General features: G+C 56.2%; 1 protein-coding gene across 1 annotated transcript in view; it reads right to left on the bottom strand.

The window, feature by feature from the left end:
* The window catches only part of NOTCH3 (notch receptor 3), a 35,741-nt gene that overhangs the window by 15,185 nt on the left and 1,695 nt on the right, over positions 1-18,861 (bottom strand). Inside the window, exons 2-20 of the mRNA XM_004384527.1 lie at positions 18,727-18,859; positions 17,109-17,187; positions 11,944-12,086; positions 11,525-11,863; positions 10,901-11,023; positions 10,581-10,814; positions 9,216-9,371; positions 8,948-9,133; positions 8,253-8,366; positions 7,897-8,010; positions 7,021-7,254; positions 6,655-6,765; positions 4,084-4,276; positions 3,859-4,010; positions 3,585-3,698; positions 2,547-2,702; positions 1,571-1,796; positions 731-932; positions 272-425 (exon numbers count right to left, since the gene is read on the bottom strand). Coding sequence (XP_004384584.1) covers positions 272-425; positions 731-932; positions 1,571-1,796; positions 2,547-2,702; positions 3,585-3,698; positions 3,859-4,010; positions 4,084-4,276; positions 6,655-6,765; positions 7,021-7,254; positions 7,897-8,010; positions 8,253-8,366; positions 8,948-9,133; positions 9,216-9,371; positions 10,581-10,814; positions 10,901-11,023; positions 11,525-11,863; positions 11,944-12,086; positions 17,109-17,187; positions 18,727-18,859 — 3,163 coding nt within the window. The remainder of the gene's footprint in view (positions 1-271; positions 426-730; positions 933-1,570; positions 1,797-2,546; positions 2,703-3,584; positions 3,699-3,858; positions 4,011-4,083; positions 4,277-6,654; positions 6,766-7,020; positions 7,255-7,896; positions 8,011-8,252; positions 8,367-8,947; positions 9,134-9,215; positions 9,372-10,580; positions 10,815-10,900; positions 11,024-11,524; positions 11,864-11,943; positions 12,087-17,108; positions 17,188-18,726; positions 18,860-18,861) is intronic.

Raw genomic sequence — 18,861 nt, 5'->3', positions numbered from 1 at the left:
AATTTCTGTTCCTTAAAGCCCCCCACTTGCGGTATTTCTGTTACAACAGCACTATGAGACTAAGTCACATACAGTTTCCCACACACCACACACACATCTTCACTGGCTGCCACACAGTCACAAACACACCTTCCAAGCCGACACACACCCAGCCGCACACCCAATACGTCCATGTGCATTGTTGCACCTCCATCAGCTCACGCTGGCAGGAGGTGTGTGCACACAGCATCCTCCTGAGCCCAGCCCCCCCCCAGCCCGTGCTCTCCCTCACCGATATGGGCTGCGGCTTCCCTGCACGGCAGGCTCTGGATGTCGCAGAGGCGGCCGCTCCACCCCGAGGGGCAAAGGCAATAGAAGGAGGCCCCAGTCTGGGTACAGCGACCCCCGTTCTGACAGGGCACACGGCTGCACCAGTCTACCAGCGTCTGGAGGGGGGTGGGCTGAAAGTCATCACTAGGCGCACCCCCTAGAAACCGCACCCCACTCCTCTGCCAAGACCCAGGCAGGCTCCGTCCCCAGGGTTTCCGGCAGGCCCCTCCCCTAGAACGCCTGTCTGGACTCCTCCCCCAGGTTCTCTGCAGACCCCTCCTCAGGGCCTCTTGCAGGCCACTCCCCCATAACACCCCTCCAGACCCCTCCCTCAGGGTGCCGGCAAACTCCTCACTACGACCTCCCCACAACACCCATTCAGGCAGGCTTCCTCCCCCAGGACCCCCAGGGACCTGCCCACCTGGCACTGGCTGCCAGTGAAGCCCTGGGGGCAGGCGCAGTGGAAGCCAGGGTGGGCAGCGCTGCAGACGCCCCCGTTCAGGCAGGGCCGCGACAGGCAGGGGTCGACCTGGTGTTGGCAGTGGGCGCCTGTGTAGCCGGGGCGGCACAGGCAGCTGAACGAGGTCACTCCGTCTATGCAGGTACCTCCGTTGAAGCAGGAGCTGGGAGGAAGGGTGGGTCAGGCCCCGCCCCCTCACAGGCCCCGCCCCTTCTGCTGGAACTGCTTAGAGAAGTCGCCGCCATAGCAGGCCCACCCTCCCTCTTTGGCCTCTCCTAGGGGTGGGGACTCCGCCCTCTCTCTTACCTCCCCTCCCTCTCCCCCTGCCCCCAAGAGCCGCCCCAACTTATCACGCATTTCAGTGCTAACGTGGGAGCCACAAGGAGGTCCCGACCTGGACCCCGACCTCAAGGTGACTCCCCCAAATATGCACTGCCTCTTCCCTGGACAAGCCCCGTCAGGCATCCAACCAAAAACCCACTGCCTTTTGAGCAGATGTTGACTCATAGGGACCCTATAGGACAGAGTAGAACTGCCGCATAGGGCTTCCAAGGGGGTAAATCTTTACGCAAGCACCTGCTACATCTTCCTCCCGCAGAGCGGCTGGGGGGTTGGAACTGACAACCTCCCGGTTAGCTGCCGAGCGCTTTAACTACTGCGCCACTAGGGCTCCTAATACAGCCTCTAAGGCGGGGGCCAAACCAAGGTTCCCCCCCTCCCCTGCCTCTGCCGACCCCGCTCCTTCCCAAGCCCCACCCTGTCCCTGAACTCCAATAGTGGCCTGTCCCAGGCCCCACCTACCTGGGGCTGCAGTCTGGCAAGTCCCATTCACAGTGAAAGCCTCCGTAGCCAGGAGGACAGGTGCAGGTGAAGGAGGCCACGTGGTCGGTGCAGGTGCCTGGGCCACAGGGACTGCTCAGACACTCGTCCACATCGCGGGCACAGCGTGGGCCAGCGAAGCCAGGGAGGCAGGAGCAGGAAAAGGAGCCCACGCCATCCTGACACAAGCCGCCATTCAGGCACGGGTCTGTAGGTGGGAAGGGCAGCAGGCTGGTCGCTTGCCTTGGCCCCCATCAGACCAGCCTCTCCCCGGCCTTAACTTGAACAGAAGGGGACTCAGGAGGAGACCAGGCTCCACTGGGAGGGTCCGCATTTGGTCAGGTAGCTCAACCGTCCCCTTCCATGGCCTTAGAAGTCCCTGGGTGGTACAGTTAACATGCTTGGCTGCTAACTGAAAAGTTGGAGGTTCAAGTCCACCCAGAGGTGTCTCATAAGAAAGGCCTGGCAATCTACGTCTGAAAAATCAGGCACTGAAAACCCTGTGTAGAGTTCTTGGTTGGCACAGATGGTTAAGCACTAGACTAACCAAAAGGTTGGTGGTTCAAACCAGCACAAAGGTACCTCCAAAGAAAAGCCTGGTGACCTACTTCTGATAGGTCACAACCTTGAAAACACTCTGGAGTGCAGCTCTACTCTGCACACATGGTGTTGCCAAGATTCCGAATTTAAAAGTACATGTGTGGCTGGTGTCACTTGTCTATGGAACAGTGCTACTGAAGAACTCTCTGGGGGCCTACTAGCTCATACTTTACACACAGTGCTAACATGCTTTTGGCCAGAGGCAGTACGCAGGCTTAAGAGTCTTCCCCTTCCTTTCTGTGTGACTTTGGGCAAGTCATTCAACCTCTCTGGGCCTCAGTGTCAGGCACATAGGAAAAGCTTGAGGAACATGCCCCCTAGGTCAGTCAGCACCCCCCAGTAGCTCCCCTGTACTCACTGGGGTCGCAGTCATCAATGTCCTGATCGCAGGAAGGGCCTCCGTAACCCCCGTGGCAGGTGCAGCCGAAAGTCCCTGCCAGGTTGGTACAGGTACCATGGGGGCCACAGGGTGAGGAGCCTGCACACTCATCCACATCCTGCTGACATCGTGGGCCTGGTTGGGGGGAAGGATAAGGTAACACCTAGGGTTAGAGGTGCTAGGTAGGGTCTGAGAGTACCTGGGGCTCAGGGAGAATTGAAGGCTGAGCTGGGAATAGGCAGGAACAAGCCATGGTGCTGTTCACCCTGGGGGTTCGGAACTTTCCACTCCCTGTATCAGTGAGCAGGAAATGAATACACTGATGGAGATCTGCTCTTCCAGGGGAAAAAAAAAAAAAACCATTTGCTGTCTAGTTGACTCCAACTCACAGTGGCCCCATGTGTGTCAGAGTAGAATTGTGCTCCATAGGGTTTTCAATGGCTGATTTTTTGGAAGTAGATTGTCAGGCCTTTCTTCCGAGTCACCTCTAGGTGGACTTGAACCTCCAACCTTTCGATTAGCAGCCGAGCATGGTAACCATTTGCATTACCCAGGGACTCCAACCAGTTGCCATCAAGTCAACTCCGACTCATGGAGATCTCCTGTGTGTCAGAGTATAACTGTGCTCTATAGAGTTTTCAATGGCTGATTTTTCAAAAGTAGATCACGAGGCCCTTCTTCTGACGCACCTCTGGGTTGACTCAAACAGCCAGCCTTTTGGTTAGCAGCTAAGCACCTTCACTGTTTGCAGTGAAGGCCTTCCCGGAGGACTCCACTCCTCCAGGAAGCTGTCCCCAAACCCTCAGCTAGTATCATAGCTCTTCCAGCTCTGTATCCCTTCCTCTTCTCCAGCCCACATGGGCTGGCAGTATCTGTGTCCAGCTCCATCCTTTGCCAAAAGGGAGCCCCCTCAAAGGCAGGGATGGGTGAGTCCTCTCTGGTTCCCTAGCATCACCCCATGTCAGGCAGGGTGCACAGGAGGTGAAAGAGAGGAGGAGGAAGAAGCAACTGGTATACCTTGCCAGCCAGGGGGGCAGGAGCAGACAGCCAGCTGGCTGGAGGCAGACTCACAGTGGCCCCCATTCTCACAGGGGTTTGGGGTGCAGGGAGACGGCAGCTCACACTGGCGGCCTGTGGGAGACAAGCAGAATGAGATGCTCCCATCTCTCTTCTTATCCCCACCCCTCAAGTTCCTCAAAGGAAAGAGAAAAGGAACAAAAGAGGCAAACAAAGACGAGGAAGAGAGAAGGAAGAAAAGATGGGGGTTTGGGGAAGGAAGGCGGACACACACCCTGGACGCCGGGGGGACAGATGCAGCGGAAGCCCACTCCCTCGCTGGTGCAGGTGCCACCGGCCCTGCAGGGCTGTGAGTCACAGGCATCCTGGGCAAGGCTTTGGTCACACCTGGGGCCACTCCAGCCAGGCTCACACACGCAGCGGAACCTGGCAGAAGGTATTCGGGTGTCAGGTGGGCCAAGGAGGCGGTCAGGGGTCGGGGGCTGGAGAGAGGCCTCACCCGCCGGGCGCATCATGGCAGACGCCGTGACTGCAGGGCTCTTGGGCACAGGGGTGGCTGGGCGGGAGGCACAGTGGGGGCAGGGAGCCCGGGGGGCACAGGCAGCGAAAGCCGTTTTCTCCATCCACACAGGAGCCTCCTTCGGCACAGGGGCTGGAAGCGCACTCGTTGATTTCCACATTGCAGAGGGGCCCTAAGGGGGTGCACACAGGCAACTTTGCCATACCAGGATAAGGACAGCCGAGCCCCCTTCCAGGCCAATGCCTCCCATGGACGTACAACCTTGCCCCATTGAGGACAACCACACCTTTGAGCAAGGGTTGAATTGCGTCTCCTCCAAAATTCATGTCCACCTGTGTTATGGATTGAATTGTGTCCCCCCAAAATATGTGTTGGAATACTAAGCCGTACACCTGTGGATGTAATCCCATTTGGGAATAGGGTTTTCTTTGTTGGGTGAATGAGGCCATATCAGTGTAGGGTGGGTCGTAAGCATCCCTTTTGAGATATAAAAAGAGCAGATGAGGCACAGGAGCAAGCAAGTACAAATGCGGGAAACATAGATGCCACATGGAGATCACCAAGGAATGCTGAGAATAACACTACAGAAGCTGAGACAAGGATTTTCCCCCAGAGTGGACAGAGAGAGCCTTCCCCTAGAGCCAGCACCCTAAATTCAGACTTTAAGCCTCCTAAACTGTGAACAAATAAAATTCTGCTCATTAAAACCACCCACTTGTGGTATTTCTGTTACAGAAGCACTAGGAGACTTAAGGCAGCCTGTGAATGGAACCTTATTTGAATACAGGGTTTTGCAGATGTAATTGAGGTCATACTGAATAAGGGTGGGCCATAAATCCAATATGAAAGGTGTCCTTATAAGAAGAGAGAAATTTGGAGACAGAAATATGGACAGACACAGCAGAGTAGGCCATGAAGACGGAGGCAGAAATTGGAGTGGTGCATCTACAAGCCAAGGAATGCCAAGGATCACCAGGAACACTAGAAGCTGGAAGAGACAATGAAGGATCCTGCCCTAGAGCCTTCAGAGAGAGCATAGTCCTGCCAACTCCTTGATTTTCAACATCTGACCCCCAGAACTGTAAGATTCTGTTGTTTAAAGCCACCCAGTATGGTACTTAACATATGGACCTCATTCTCATACCACGTAAGCTCTTGTTCAAACCAGGAAAACCATGTCCCCAAGCCAGAGCAGCCTTGTCCCAGTCACCCTCATCCACCAATTTACACAAAGTCACTTCTATTTCCACAAGAATTACGTTGCTCCCACCCAGAGATACCCCTGTCACCGAGTCTGGACACCCTCACATATGCTCCAGGATAAGCTTGAGCCAACATAGGGACAGCCTCATGCCAGCGAGAGAGAAAGCACAACCTCAGGGCAAAAAGTGAAAAATCTACCTGGACAAGTGTGTGCCAAGAGAGGGTGAGGTGCAATGGATCGCTTTTATATGGTGTTTCTTGCCATGGTCTTGTAACTCCCACCAAATGACTGGGTGGAACTATGCAAATAAGGTGCTGTGGACCATCAAGGGGATTGGAGAGCTTGCTAATAATGCAAATAAGGTGCATGGCACCCTTGTGGGAGGTGGGACCATGCAAATAAGGTGTGTGGAACCCTAACAAGGAGATTGGTCAGTTTTGCCATCCCTCTAGGCTTAAAATGGGCCATCCCAGAGGCGGACAGGGAGGACCTCACTAGCACCAAGAAAAAAGAGCTAGCAGTGGAGCACATCCTTTGGACCCAGGATCCTTGTGCTGAAAATCTCCTAGACGCAGGAGACAGAGAGAGAGAGACCCGGAGATGGGAGGAGACGGCAAGAAGCAGCAGCAGAGAAGCTGCGGCAGCAGAAGCAGCAGAACCAGAAGACCGGCAGTAGATGGCACAGTGGGCTTCCCAGCCCAGAGAGAGAAAGCTGAGCACCTTTGGGCCAAGGCTTACTAGCAGAGAGGGGTGCCTCTAGGGAACTTACTGGTGGAGCTAATGAGATTTGTAACACTTGCCCAAGCAGGGCACAGGCCAGGCCGGGCCAGCCCTAGAGGCCCAAGAGTCCCAACAGACCTGAGGGGCCAAGAGGCCAAGGGGCCAAGGGGCCGAGGGCTGAGGGCCGAGGGCCAGGGAGAGGCCTGCCTGAGGGCACGGCCTGGAAGCTGTCCTGACTGAAGAGCTGTATCCTGAGTCGTTTCTGATCCTGAATTGTAACCTGTTACTTCCCTAATAAAACCTATAATCGTATTGTCTGTGAGTTCTGTGTGGTCACTGCAATGAATTATCCTACCCAGCAGAGCAGTGGAGAGTGCCATGGGAGGGACGGCTGGTGTTGGAATTGGTAAAAAGTTTGGAGAGAGGAGGTATATCTGACCTCTGCTTCATAGGAATCAGCCTTGGGCTGATGCTGATGTTGATTCTCTCTCCCCCTAGTGAAGTTAGAGGAGGTCAGATGCCCCCACCACACCATTTTTTACAGAAGGCCATGAGCTGGCCAACAAAGACAGGTGACTTCACCACTGCCTGTAAGGACCCCCTTCCCAAGGCAGCCACTCACTCACCTGTGAAGCCAGGCTGGCAGACACAGTCGTAGCGGTTGATGCCATCCCGGCAAATCCCAAAAGTGCAAGGGTTGCTGGCACAGTCATCGATGTTCACCTCACAGTTCACACCTGGGGGAGGGGAACATGGCAGGGACCAGTCACCACTGTGGCCCCCCCAGGTGCCCCACTGCCAAACCTTCTGTGCCCCTCCATATGTGCAGTCCCCAATCCTTTCTGCCCCCAACTCATGCCCCATTCCCAAACCTGTGCCCCTCCAGGTGTGCGGTCCCCAATCCTTTCTACCCCCCACCCATGCCCCACTCCCAAACCTTCTGTGCCCCTCCAGGTGTGCTGTCGCTGCCCTAGCCCTGCCCCTAGACCCACCTGTGGTGCCTGGCGGGCATCGACAGAGGTATTTGTCCACCAGGTCTAGGCATTTTCCCCCGTGGCGGCAGGGCTGGCTGCGGCACTCATTCACCTGGCTCTCACAGCGCGTGCCGGTGTAGCCTGGGGCGCAGGCGCACGAGAAGCTGGCGATGCCATCCACACAGCGCCCATGGTGGCAAGGGTCCGGCGAGCAGTCGTCAATGTTTCGCTCGCACAGGGTGCCCTCAAAGCCTGTAGGGCACGAGGGTCAGGCTCCACCCACCGCCCAAGCCCTGCCCACAGGCGTGGCTCGGCCCAATCCTGGCTCGCTCTACCTCAGGCCCCACCCACAGCGCTGTCAGGAGGCTGATTCAACTCAGGCCCAGCCCCTAGCTTGCCTCCCATCCATCCAGCTAAAAGCTCCAGGGCTCTTCCCTGACCACGACCCTCCCAAAGCTGTGGCCCTACCTCCAGTTCTTACACAATCAGCCCTGTTCCAGCAAGGACAGGAAGTGGGGGCACATGGGAGGCTCCTGGGGGGAATAAAGGGGTTTGGACCCATCCCCTCGAGTTAAACTAGTCCTGGACCCTGCTGGACACTGATCTTCCCCTAGCCCTTTTTTGGCCTATGTTCGTCATTGGCTCCTCCCCTAGCCTTACCTCTGCCTGTCCATCGTTGGCTCCTCCCCCATTCCCTGTCATTGACTCCATCCGCAGCCTTACCTGTGCCTATGTTTATCATTGGCCCTGCCCAGGTCTTATCTTGCCACAGACTCTCATTAGCACTGCCTGGCCCCCAAGCTTTCCCCAAGCCTATTATGGCCCTGTCTCCCACTAGCCTCGCCTCTAAATTCCCTCCAGCCTGTCACTGGCTGATCCTCGCCCCACCCTCACCCTCTGCGCAGCGACACTCGTAGCCGTCGGGCTGGTCCACGCACTTGGCGCCATTTCTGCAGGGCGTGCTGGCGCACTCGTCCACATCCAGCTGGCACGTGGCCCCACTGAAGCCTGGGGGCGGGGAGGTGGGGAGAAGATGAGGGGTGAGGGAAGGCCCAAGCAAGATCAGGAGCAGTCACTCCTCTCCAGCCCTGCTCTTTTGGGCCTGGGAAGCCCATTTACTTGATTTTAAACTAATTTCAAAATTTTTCACAACACGTAGTTTCTGTCCTAAGTTACCCGCTAGCACCACCTTCCTCACCTCTGCCCCCGCAGGGCCCTCCATTACTGGCCCCCCGGCCCAGGGAGCTCACCTGAGGGACAGGTGCAGCTGAAGCCATTGACGCGGTCTTTGCAGACGCCACCGTTGACACATGGACTGCTCTGACACTCATCGATGTCCATCTCGCAAAAGGTGCCTGTGAAACCTGGGAAGACGGGGGAAGATCCGGGGAATGGGGGCTTCCCCCTGGTCTCAGGGGGGTCAAGAGGGAAGATGATCCCCTCCTTACTCATGGCAGGCCCCTTGGGCCCTGGCGCCATTCTCAACCCTAATCCTAGATTCAGTTTTGGCCTCAGCTGGACCCTCACTCAACCACGGTCCCAACTGGTCCAAGACTTCTGAGATTCCATATGGTCATTCAGACCCTCCCTCCAGGACAAAGTCCAGGCCATGCATGCCTAGTCCTAGACTGCAGGCTCCACCTTGCCCCACGTGCTCTGCCCTACCCAACCTCATCTCACCGCCCCCCCCACCACCACCATGCATGTCCCAAGGCCCAGATTCCACTCCCAGCCCACCTGAGTCTCCTCCATTTGGCCCTGCCCCCAGGTACGCACACAGTTCTGCTCTGGCCCCGCCCCCACCTGGCCAGGCTCTGCTCACAGCCTCTCCGGGTAGCGCCCCAAGCCCAGTGCCACCCCTGCTTCTCTCTCCACCTCCTCTACTGGCTCCACTTGGCCCCACCTTTGGCCTCAGGCACGGCCCCCCATCTCGCCCACCACGCACCTGCCATGCAGATGCAGGTGAACTGGCCAATACGGTCCAGGCACGTGGCCTGGTTGCGGCAGGGCCCCGACAGACACTCGTTGATGTCGGTCTCGCAGCGTGGGCCTGTGTAGCCACGGCCACACTGGCAGAGGAATGAGCCCTGTGTGTTCACGCACCTGCCCAGGTGCTCGCAGGGGTTGGCTCCTTGGGGAGGAGGCAGAGCCAGTGTGGGTGTGGACGGTCCAGGCTCCGCCCCTCCCCACCCACTCCCAGATAACCCCCTCACCGATGGAGCACTCATCCACATCCTGGTCACATGCCCCTCCTGTGAAGCCCGGGGGGCAGGTGCAGATGGCCCGGCCATTCACTGGGTTGGTGTCACAGATGGCATCCTCATGACAGGGGTTACTGACACAGGCATCATCCAGGTGGCACAGGAGCCCTGGAAAAGGCGGCAGGCAGAGGTCAGCAGTGGACCCTCCAAATCTGCCTAAAGGTCTCAAACTCCCATATATTGTTGTTTTGTTTTGTTTTCATTTTTTGCTTTTATCTACAGTGTATTTAGTACCAAAAAACCCAAACCCATTGCCATCGAGTCGATTCTGACTCATAATGACCCTATATAGGGTTTCCAAAGCTGTATATCTTTACGGAAGCAGATTGCCACATCTTTCTCCCACAGAATAGCTGGCGGGACCTTTTGGTTAATGACTTTTTGTAAGCATTTATTATTAAAATTTTCAAACATACAGAAAAGTCGGTAATTCATATGCCCACCACTTCATTTCCACTATTGTTAGCTCCATCAAGCTATCTAATCTTATCTATCATCTATCTATCAGTCTACCTGTTTTTCTTTTTTGAGCCATTTGAAAATAAATTACAAATATCCACTTATTGTTTTTAACTCTGTTGAGGCATTTTCTGGTTATAAGAGGGTTTTACCCTCAAGCCTTTGCTTCTGCAGTACCCTCTGCCTAGCATGTCCTTCCCTCCATCTCCAAGCCCCCTTTCCTGAACACCTTCTCTGACCCTTCTCCTTTTGAAAGGTCTGCTTCACTAGAAGACTTGCTCTGCTTTCTCAGTTGTTGCTGTTAACTGACATCAAGTCAACCCCTGACTCATAGCAACCCCAGGCACAATGGAATGAAATGCTGCCCGGTCCTTCACTGTCTCCGTAATTGGTTGTGGATCAGACCACTGTGACCCATAGGGTTTTCATGGGCTGATTTTCAGAAGTCGATCACCAGACCTTTCTTCCTAGTCCTTCTTAGTCTCGAAGCTCTGCTGAAATCTGTTCAGCATCACAGCACATGAAAGCCTCCACTGACAGATGGGTGGTGAGTGGTGGCTGTGCATGAGATGCATTGGCCAGAATGGAACCCGGGTGTCCCACATGGAAGGTGAGAATTCTACCTCTCAACCACCACTGCCACGTGATTTCTCAGTTGCACCTCCCAATAGCTCTTTATTCCCATGGCTCTAGCCCCAGGCTATGGCCAGCCTCCTCCCAAGCCTCTCCCAGTCTTATCCTTCCCTCCAAACCCAGCATCTACCATAATCTTTCTACTGCTCAAGTCAGACTCCATCCTGGCACCACTCAAGAACGATCAATGGCTCTCTGCTGCCCACAGGGAAGACAGCCACTCACCGGTCTTTCCCATAGGGCAGGCGCAGTAGAAGGAGGCCACACGGTCATGGCAGGTGGCCCCGTGGAAGCACACGGCTGTGGCGCAGTCATCGATGTTCTGGCTGCAGCTCTCGCCTGTCCAGCCATTGACACACACGCAGCTGTGGCCACCCAAGGTGTTGAAGCAGGTGCCCCCATTGTGGCAGGCATTGGGCTGCAGCTGACACTCGTCCACGTCTTCCGTGCAGAACTGGCCTGTGGCACACAGACACCCCAGTCCAGCCACCTGGTTCATGCCCAGCCGGGGCCCACCGCCCAGCTCCCTTCACCCCGTGACCCACCTGTCCACTCGGGGGGGCACTGGCAATTGTAGGTGTTCACGCCATCCACACACATCCCCCCATTTAGACATCGGTGTCCTGGACAGTCGTCCACATTCACTTCACAGTTTTGGCCCTCAAACCCTGGCATGGGGGGAGGGGCAGTGTTATGGAGTGAATGGTGTTCCCAAAAAATACGTGTTGTAAATCCTAACCCCTATACCTGTGGATATAATCCCATTTGGAAACAAGGTTTTCTTTGTTATGGTAATGAGGCCATATCACTGTCTTAAGCCAATCCCTTTTGAGATATAATAGGAGCAGAATAGACACAGAGGCCAGGAAGCACAGATGGGGGATGAAAGATGCCACGTGGAGATTGACAGGGAACTGAGGAAGAGAAGCTGAAAGAGACAAGGACCTTCCCCCAGAGCGGACAGAGAGAGTGCCTTCCCCTAGAGCCGGTGCCTTGAAATCAGACTTCTAGCTTCCTGAACTGGGAGACAATACATTTCTATTCATTAAAGCTATCCACTTGTGGTATTTTTGTTACAACAGGACTAGGAACCTAAGACAGGCAGGGATGGCCACAGCTGGGCTGCCTCCTGTCCCCTCCTGCTGGCTCCCCGGGCACAGTTTACTCACCAGGAAGGCAGGCACAGTCATAGGCGTACTCGCCACTCTGCCGGCAGGTGCCCCCATTCCGGCAGGGCGAGGGAGCACAGGGCACAGCAGGGCTCTCGCACAGTGGTCCCAGGTAGCCAGCTGGGCACTGGCAGTGGAAGGAGCCAGGTGTGTTGAGACAGGTGGCCCCGTGGTGGCAGGGCCCACCCCCCCGGCATTCATCAACGTCGCTGCGGCAGCTGCGGCCCTGGTAGCCCGTTGGGCAGGAGCAGACGTAGCGTCCATCGGGCCCCACAGAGCAGCGGGCACCATGGGCACAGGGGCTGCTGAGGCAGGGGTCCGGCAGGGAGCAGTCGGGGCCTGGAGGGGCCAGGGGAGGGTGAGCTTGGGATTGGCCACACCTTTGCCTGCCTTGGGCTCCCCTCCAGACCCGCCCTCACCTCGGAAACCACGAGGGCAGCGGCAGGAGAAGCGGGCAGTGCCCGCCACCACCGAGCTCTGGCACACACTTCGGCCAGCACAGGGACCTGAGTGGCAGGGGTCTTCCAGCTGGCACCGCTCACCCACCCAGCCTGGGGGGCACCTGTGGGCAGAGACAGGTGGGTGGGGGCAGGGCAGGACACAGAGATACACACAAGACAAGGAAGAAACACACAGGCTAACAGCCCAACAAGCACGCATATTCATCCGTGCAACAAGTATTTCCTGAGCTGTAATTAGGAATCCAAACCTGACACCTGTTGCCATCGAGTCCTTTCTGACTCATGGCGACCCCACGTGTGTCAGAGTAGAACTACACTCCACAGGAGGAGCCCTGGTGGTGCAGTGGTTAAGAGCTACGACTGTTAACCGAAAGGTCGACGGTTCAAATCCACCACCACTCGTTGGAAACCCTATGGGGCAGTTCTACTCTGTCCTGTAGGGTCGCTATGAGTTGAATTGACTCAATGGCAATGGGTTTGGTTTTATCTTATGGAAGTAGATTGCCAGGCCTTTCTCTCAAAGTACCGCTGGGTGGACTCAAACGATCAATCTTTCAGTTAGTAGCCAAGTGGAAACTGTTTGCGCCACCCAGTGACCTTACTAGGAACTCACTAGGAATACAGCCGCAAACAAAATAAAAGTGGTCCCTACCCACTTGATGGATGGAGTCCCTGAGTGGTGAAAATGGCTAAGCTCTAGACTCCTAGCCAAAAGGTTGGAGGTTTGAACCCACCCAGCGGTGCCTCAGAAGACAGGCCTGGAGATCTGCTTCTGAAAGGTCACAGCCATGAAAACTCTATGGAGCAGTTCTACTCTGCACACATGGGGTCTCCATGAGTCGGAACTGACTTGACGCTAACAACAACAATATTCGCTCTTGATGCTCACAACCAGGCCAGACAAAGAGAACATATACAATAGTGAATTAATACTTAACATGACCACAGGCAGAGAGAGGGTCAGGAAGGGTGAATGGGGTGAATGGTGGCTCCCAAAAAAGAGATGTCCACATCCCAGAACCTGTGAAGGTGACCTTATTTGGAAAAAAAGGCTTTTGCAGATGTAATTTAGGATCTCGAGATGAGATCATCCTGGATTATCCGGGTGGGACCTAAATTCAGTGACCAAAACCCAAAACTAAACTCAGTGCCATTGAGTCAATTCCAACTCACAGCGACTCTATAGGACAGAGTAGAACTGCCCCATAGGGTTTCCAAGGAGCAGTTGGTAGGTTCGAACTGCCAACCTTTTGGTTAGCAGCTGACCTCTTAACCACTACGCCACCAGGGCTCCAAATCCAATGACCAGTGTCCTTATAAAAGACAGAAGAGGAGAAGACACAGAGACACAGGGGGAAGACGGCTATGTGACAACGGAGGCCGAGACTGGAATGATGCTGCCACAAGCCCAGGAATGCCTGGAGCCACCAGAAGCTGGAAGAGACGAGGAAGGATCCTCCCCTAGAGCCTTGGGAGGGAGCACAGCCCTGCTGACACCTTGATTTTGGACTTCTGGCTTCCAGAACTGTGACAGAATACATTGCTGTTGTTTTAAGCCAACGTAAGGGGTTATTTGTTATGGCAGCCTCTGGAACTCCCACAAAGAGTAAGGATAAGGGAGACCGAGTGATGGGATGGGAGCTACTTTATAGAGTGGGGTCAGGAAAGGCCTCTCTCATAATGGGACATTAGAAAGCACAGATTGAAGGCAGTGAGGGGCTGTGTGGGGAACAGTGCTCCAGGCAGAGGGAAGAGCACATGAAAAGTCTCAGAATCCAGGAGACAAGTGCACAGGCACGCACAGACCAAACAAACACAGAAACATACACAAATACACACAAAGGGACACACAAACCCACCCTCTTAGCCTCGCAAACTCAGACCCAGTCCATGGCTCAACAAGGACAGGGCAACTCTCACATGGACCAACACGTGTTGTTGTTTTCGTTAGGTGCCATGGAGTCGATTTTCGAGTAACAACCCCATGTGACAGAGTAGAACTGCTCCACAGAGTTTTCGAGGCTGTAATATTTACTGGAGCAGATGGCTAGGTCCTTCTCCCTCAGAGCCGCTGGGCAGGTTCCAACCCTGCCCTGGTTAGCAGCTAAGCACTTAACTGTTGTGCCACCAGGGCTCCTTGGAGGACACCAGGGCCCCCACAAATACTCCACGCCTTTAGCCAGCCATATATACAACCTTTCCTCCAAGGGTGGGGGGCACTGAGACATCAATGTCGGAGATTCCCCTCATGTTGCGGAGGGTCCATCAGCACGCAGTCCCTTCCCAACCTCACCAAGGCAACTATGAGTGTTAGAAATTTGAGAGCTGGGAGGGGAGGGGTCTTAAGACTGGAACAGCCTGGGGGACTAGCGGGGGGGTGGCGGGGGTGGGAGTCAGAGGAGGGGTTTGGAGAGGAGAGAGGGTCCAGGTCCCGCTCCCGACACTGCTCCCTCCCCTCCACTCCATCCGGTGCACTATCTCCGCCCCAGCCTTTCCTTGTCCCAGACGCCTGGGGCTGAGCTCAAGCAAGTAGCTGACTCAGTACGCGTCACCCACAAAATCCCCCCACCCCAGCCCCCAGCGGGACAGGTTGGGACAAGGCCGGGCAGGGGAGTGTGCAGGTGACGCTAGGAGGAAGGGGGGCTCAACTTTCAGCCCCCTCCTCAAAGGCCTGCAGGGTGCCGCCCGCCGCCACGACTGCGCGCCAGGAGGGGGCGCGCTGCTCCCAGGCGCCGCGCACAGCTTGCGCCACCGCCAGCGGGGCGCGGCCTGCCCGCCCCCTCCCTACGCCGCAGGCGAGTTCCCACGCTCCGCGCCCAGCGCCCGCGCCGACCGGTCGGGCCGGTTCCAGCCCCCGCCTGCGCCCGGCCCCAAGGCCTGGGCTTTGGGGGAGACGCGGGAGGGGGGATGCGGACTGGGGGTGGGGGTGTGCCCGCCGGGAGGGGAGGGGTCAGTGATGGGGACAAGAGTTTGGGAGCCTCCTTGGGAGGAGAGACTTGGGAGTTCTCTGGAGAGGGGGGGATAATTTGAGGTGTCCCCAAAAGGACACGCGTATTTTGGACCTTGAAGGAGATTTGGGGGACCCCGTGGGGAGTCGTTCCCACAGCCCAGTTCGTGGGCTTGAGCCTGCTCCGCTCCGGGAGATCCGGGCTCCGGGCGGCCGCGCGCGCCGGTGATTCACCTGTCGGGAGGCGGAGCAGCCGCGGGCATATTCACCTGTCGGCTGTATTCCAGGCGCGGAGCCACACTGCGCAGGCGCCGGGGCCCGCGGCTCCACCTCCCGAGTGGCTCCAGGTAAAGTCACACTTTACCCTACTCCCACCACCACCTCCCCAGAAACCCCCTCGGCCAGGCTCAGCCCCCACCCAGGTGAGCCCAGGTGGGCTTGGCCAAAGCCTGTGTAACTTCAAAGGGGCTCCCCTGGGAATACAGTCGCCCCCAGATCACCCAGCCTGGGCCCAAACCAGTGCCTGGCACACGTTGTTGAATAAATTAATACATTAACGAATCAATTCATGGCTGCTGAATATAACAATATTACAAACGGAGCCAAGCATTTCCCCATAACCATGAGAGGTTCCTGTATTATTATGGTAGGGACACAGGAAATTATTATTATTTGTTATTATTATTTGTAATAATGACACGTATTTATTGAGCACTTACTGTACGCAGAGCACTCTGCTGGTCTCTGTTAATCTTTACAATCAGCCTCGAAAAAGAGAGCTATGGTGGTGGTGGTGGTTGTTTGCTGTGGAGTCGATTCCGACTCATAGCAGCCCCATAGGACAGAGTAAAACCGCCCATAGGGTTTCTTAGGCTATAATCCTTACTGGAGCAGATCACCAGATCTCTTCTCCCTTGGAGCAGCTGGTGGGTTCGAACCACCAACCTTTCAGTTAGCAGCTGAGCACTTAACCATTGCACCACCAGGGTTCCTTGAGGAGCAATTACTGCCCCATTTTCCAGATGCAAAAACTGAGGCTCAGAAAGCTCAGAGCACTTGCCCAAGGTGTCCCAGAGCCCAGAATTCAGACTCAGCTCATCTGTCCCTGCTCAGCTTTTTCCTGCTCCGCCATGCCTGCTCCCCTCAACGCTTTGTCTTTCTTTGTATTATCCCACCACTGAATTCTTAGGCCCCTTCACAGTCCACAAGCCAGGGACAACATACCTATTTCACAGATGCAGAGAGGTTAAGAGAGGAGAAGTGACTAGCCCAAGGTCACACAGTGAGAGTGTAGCAGAGCCACCAATTCCAGAGAAACGGGAGGGTGCAGATGGTGTCCACACCACTGCCAAGTCCTAGCATTGGTCCCTAAGGGTTTGTTGATTGAATAATAACTCCCTCCATCAGAGGCTTTACACGGGACTCTGTAAAGTTGGGGATTACCAGTAGAACCAGTTACTGTCGAGTCGACCCCAAGTCATGCCGACCCCATGTGTACCAGAGTAGAACTGGTTCCATAGGATTTTCAAAGGCTGACTTTTCAGAAGTAGATCACCAGGCCTTTCTTCCGAGGCACCTCTGGGTGGACTCAAACCTCCAACATTTGGTTAGCAGCTGAGCGCTTAATCATTTGCACCACCCAGGGGCTCTTGAAGTTGGGATTAATGGGCCCATTTTCCAGACCCAGACTCTGAGGCTTAAAGGATGTACATCCCAGGCAGTTGGCAACATGTGGGATTTAAACCCAAGCCAGGTGGACTCCAGAGCCCTGTTTTTGTTGTGTGCCATTAAGTCAATTCCGACTCATAGCAACCCTATGTGACAGAATAGAACTTCCCCACAGGGTCTTCTCGGCTGTAATCTTTACGGGCTCAGTCAAATTGTGAGAATGGCGCACAGGACCAGGCAGTGTTTCGTTCTGTAGTACACAGGGTCTCTGTGAGTCGGAATCGACTTGACAGTAGCTAACAACAATCTTTACAGGAACAGAGTGCCACAGGAACACAGTGCCGCGTCTTTCTTCTGCTCCAGAACGTTAACCCTGCTATATTCCTGAAGGGGAAACGAGGTTTCATCACTGTTGCCCAAGGCCACCGGCATGTAGGAAGTGGCATCGGCAGAAGACAAACCACCTCCCCACACTGGGCCTCAGCTCACTGAGGGTTCCAAGACTCACAGACAGGCAGCCTCCCGCGTGGGCAGCTGGGTGCAGCGACCTCCATTCACACACGGGCTCCCATCCAGGCAAGGGGAGGCTGTGGGGGGCAGCAAAGGAAGGCAAGGGTCGGCCAGGCATCCAGGAACCCCAGCCCAGAGTGGCAGACCCCCTCCCTCCCTCCCCCAGACGACAGCTGTGCCAGGTGGGGGGTGTCTCCGTGGGTGCAGGGAGCCCCTCTACCCACAGTTCCCACGCTCCCCCCCACACACACACCCCAGCCCCAGCTGTTTGGGCTGCAGCTGTCCCTGCCAACTCTAGCCCTGGGAACCCGCAAAGCAGGAATGGGCAGGAGGTGGGGCCGCCTGTGCCAGATGTGGGGGCTCAGGAAGTTGCCAGAGCTGAGACGTGCAGGATGGGGGTACAGGGCAGGAAGTGCTAACAGGAGGGCTAGGGCTGTGGGTTAGCACTGTGGGCCTGGGTCCTGGGGTGATGGAGGGGGCCAGGCAGGGAAGCCTGAGGGCCCGTGGGTCTTACTTCCCTTATGCTGGGCATCGACCCCAGCGGGGCATATACCAAGGAGGGAGTCAGGGCTCCAGCTCACCATGGGCAACCCAGCCACTCCCAGGGCAGCCAGCATTGAGCGCTGCTGGGGTGGAGCGTGTGTGGAAGGGAGGGGCAGCTGGCACAAGATGTGTCCTGCCCTGTCCAGCGTCCTTATCCCTGAGGGCTGTGTCCCTCTAGGGTGTGGCATAGTCTAACTGTCCCACTGAATGGGTCAGGGGCGGGACTGGGTGTGAAGGATCGAGCAGAGAACTGCGTGCGTGTGTGTGTGCATGCATGTCCAAGTGTGCATGCATATGTGCACACATGTCTGTGAGTGCATGCATAGTGTATGCATGTGTCCAAGAGAGGGAAAGGAGGGATAAGAAAAAAACAGAGGCAGAGACATAAAAGAAACTAGAAGCCAACAGAGGCAGAGAATTGGGCCGGATGTGAGAAGGGCCACCATGGCATGGGGACAAACTGACAGGACCCTGTTGCCCAGACAGGGCCTGTGGGTGTTTGTGAACTCACCCTGGAGTCCTGGGACATGCGCTGTGAGCTGCAATGAGCTGTGGGCAGTGTGAGACACGTGTGTATGCATGTGGGCTAGTGTGTGAACTGCGTGTCTGGACCCATGCATGCATGCTATGTCCATGTGTGTGTCTGCATGTGCACATCTGCTTGTATATGTCTGCGTGTGCATACATGGGTGGGCCTGCACATCCCAGGCCTGGGGGTACACACGTGTGCCGCACGTGTGCAGACGGGGCCTGGTGTGCAGCCCTGTGTGTGAACTGTGGAGGTGAGAGTGCAGCTGTGTGTCTCTGTGTGAGCTGTGCGCACGTGTGTGTCTGGGTGGTCAGGATGTGCCTGTGCACATGTGAGAGCCAGGTGTGGGCATGCCCTTGCACTTGTGTCCCTGTGTGCCCGCATGTGTGCTCCTGTGTGCACGTGTTAGTATGTGCTGTGGGTCAAGGTGTGTCCTCATGTGAGCCAGGTGTGCACGTTTGCATCTGTGTGTGTGTGACCCGGGCCGCATGTGCCTGCAAGCGTGACAGGCCATGTGTAGGCCTCGGCCCGAGGGAGCAGCCACTCCGGCCCGCTACTGCCCAGATCTCGGCCCCCGGGGCTGGGCCGGGGAGGCCGTTCCCACCGCCACCCCACCGCGCCCAGCGCTGAGCCTCTAACGCGTCCCGGGACCCCGGGCAGCGGCTGGGCCCGCGCCCCT

This window comes from Trichechus manatus, unplaced genomic scaffold, assembly GCF_000243295.1.
Source record: "Trichechus manatus latirostris isolate Lorelei unplaced genomic scaffold, TriManLat1.0 scaffold00122, whole genome shotgun sequence".
Taxonomy (NCBI): domain Eukaryota; kingdom Metazoa; phylum Chordata; class Mammalia; order Sirenia; family Trichechidae; genus Trichechus; species Trichechus manatus.
This window is presented reverse-complemented; position numbering and strand designations above follow the sequence as displayed.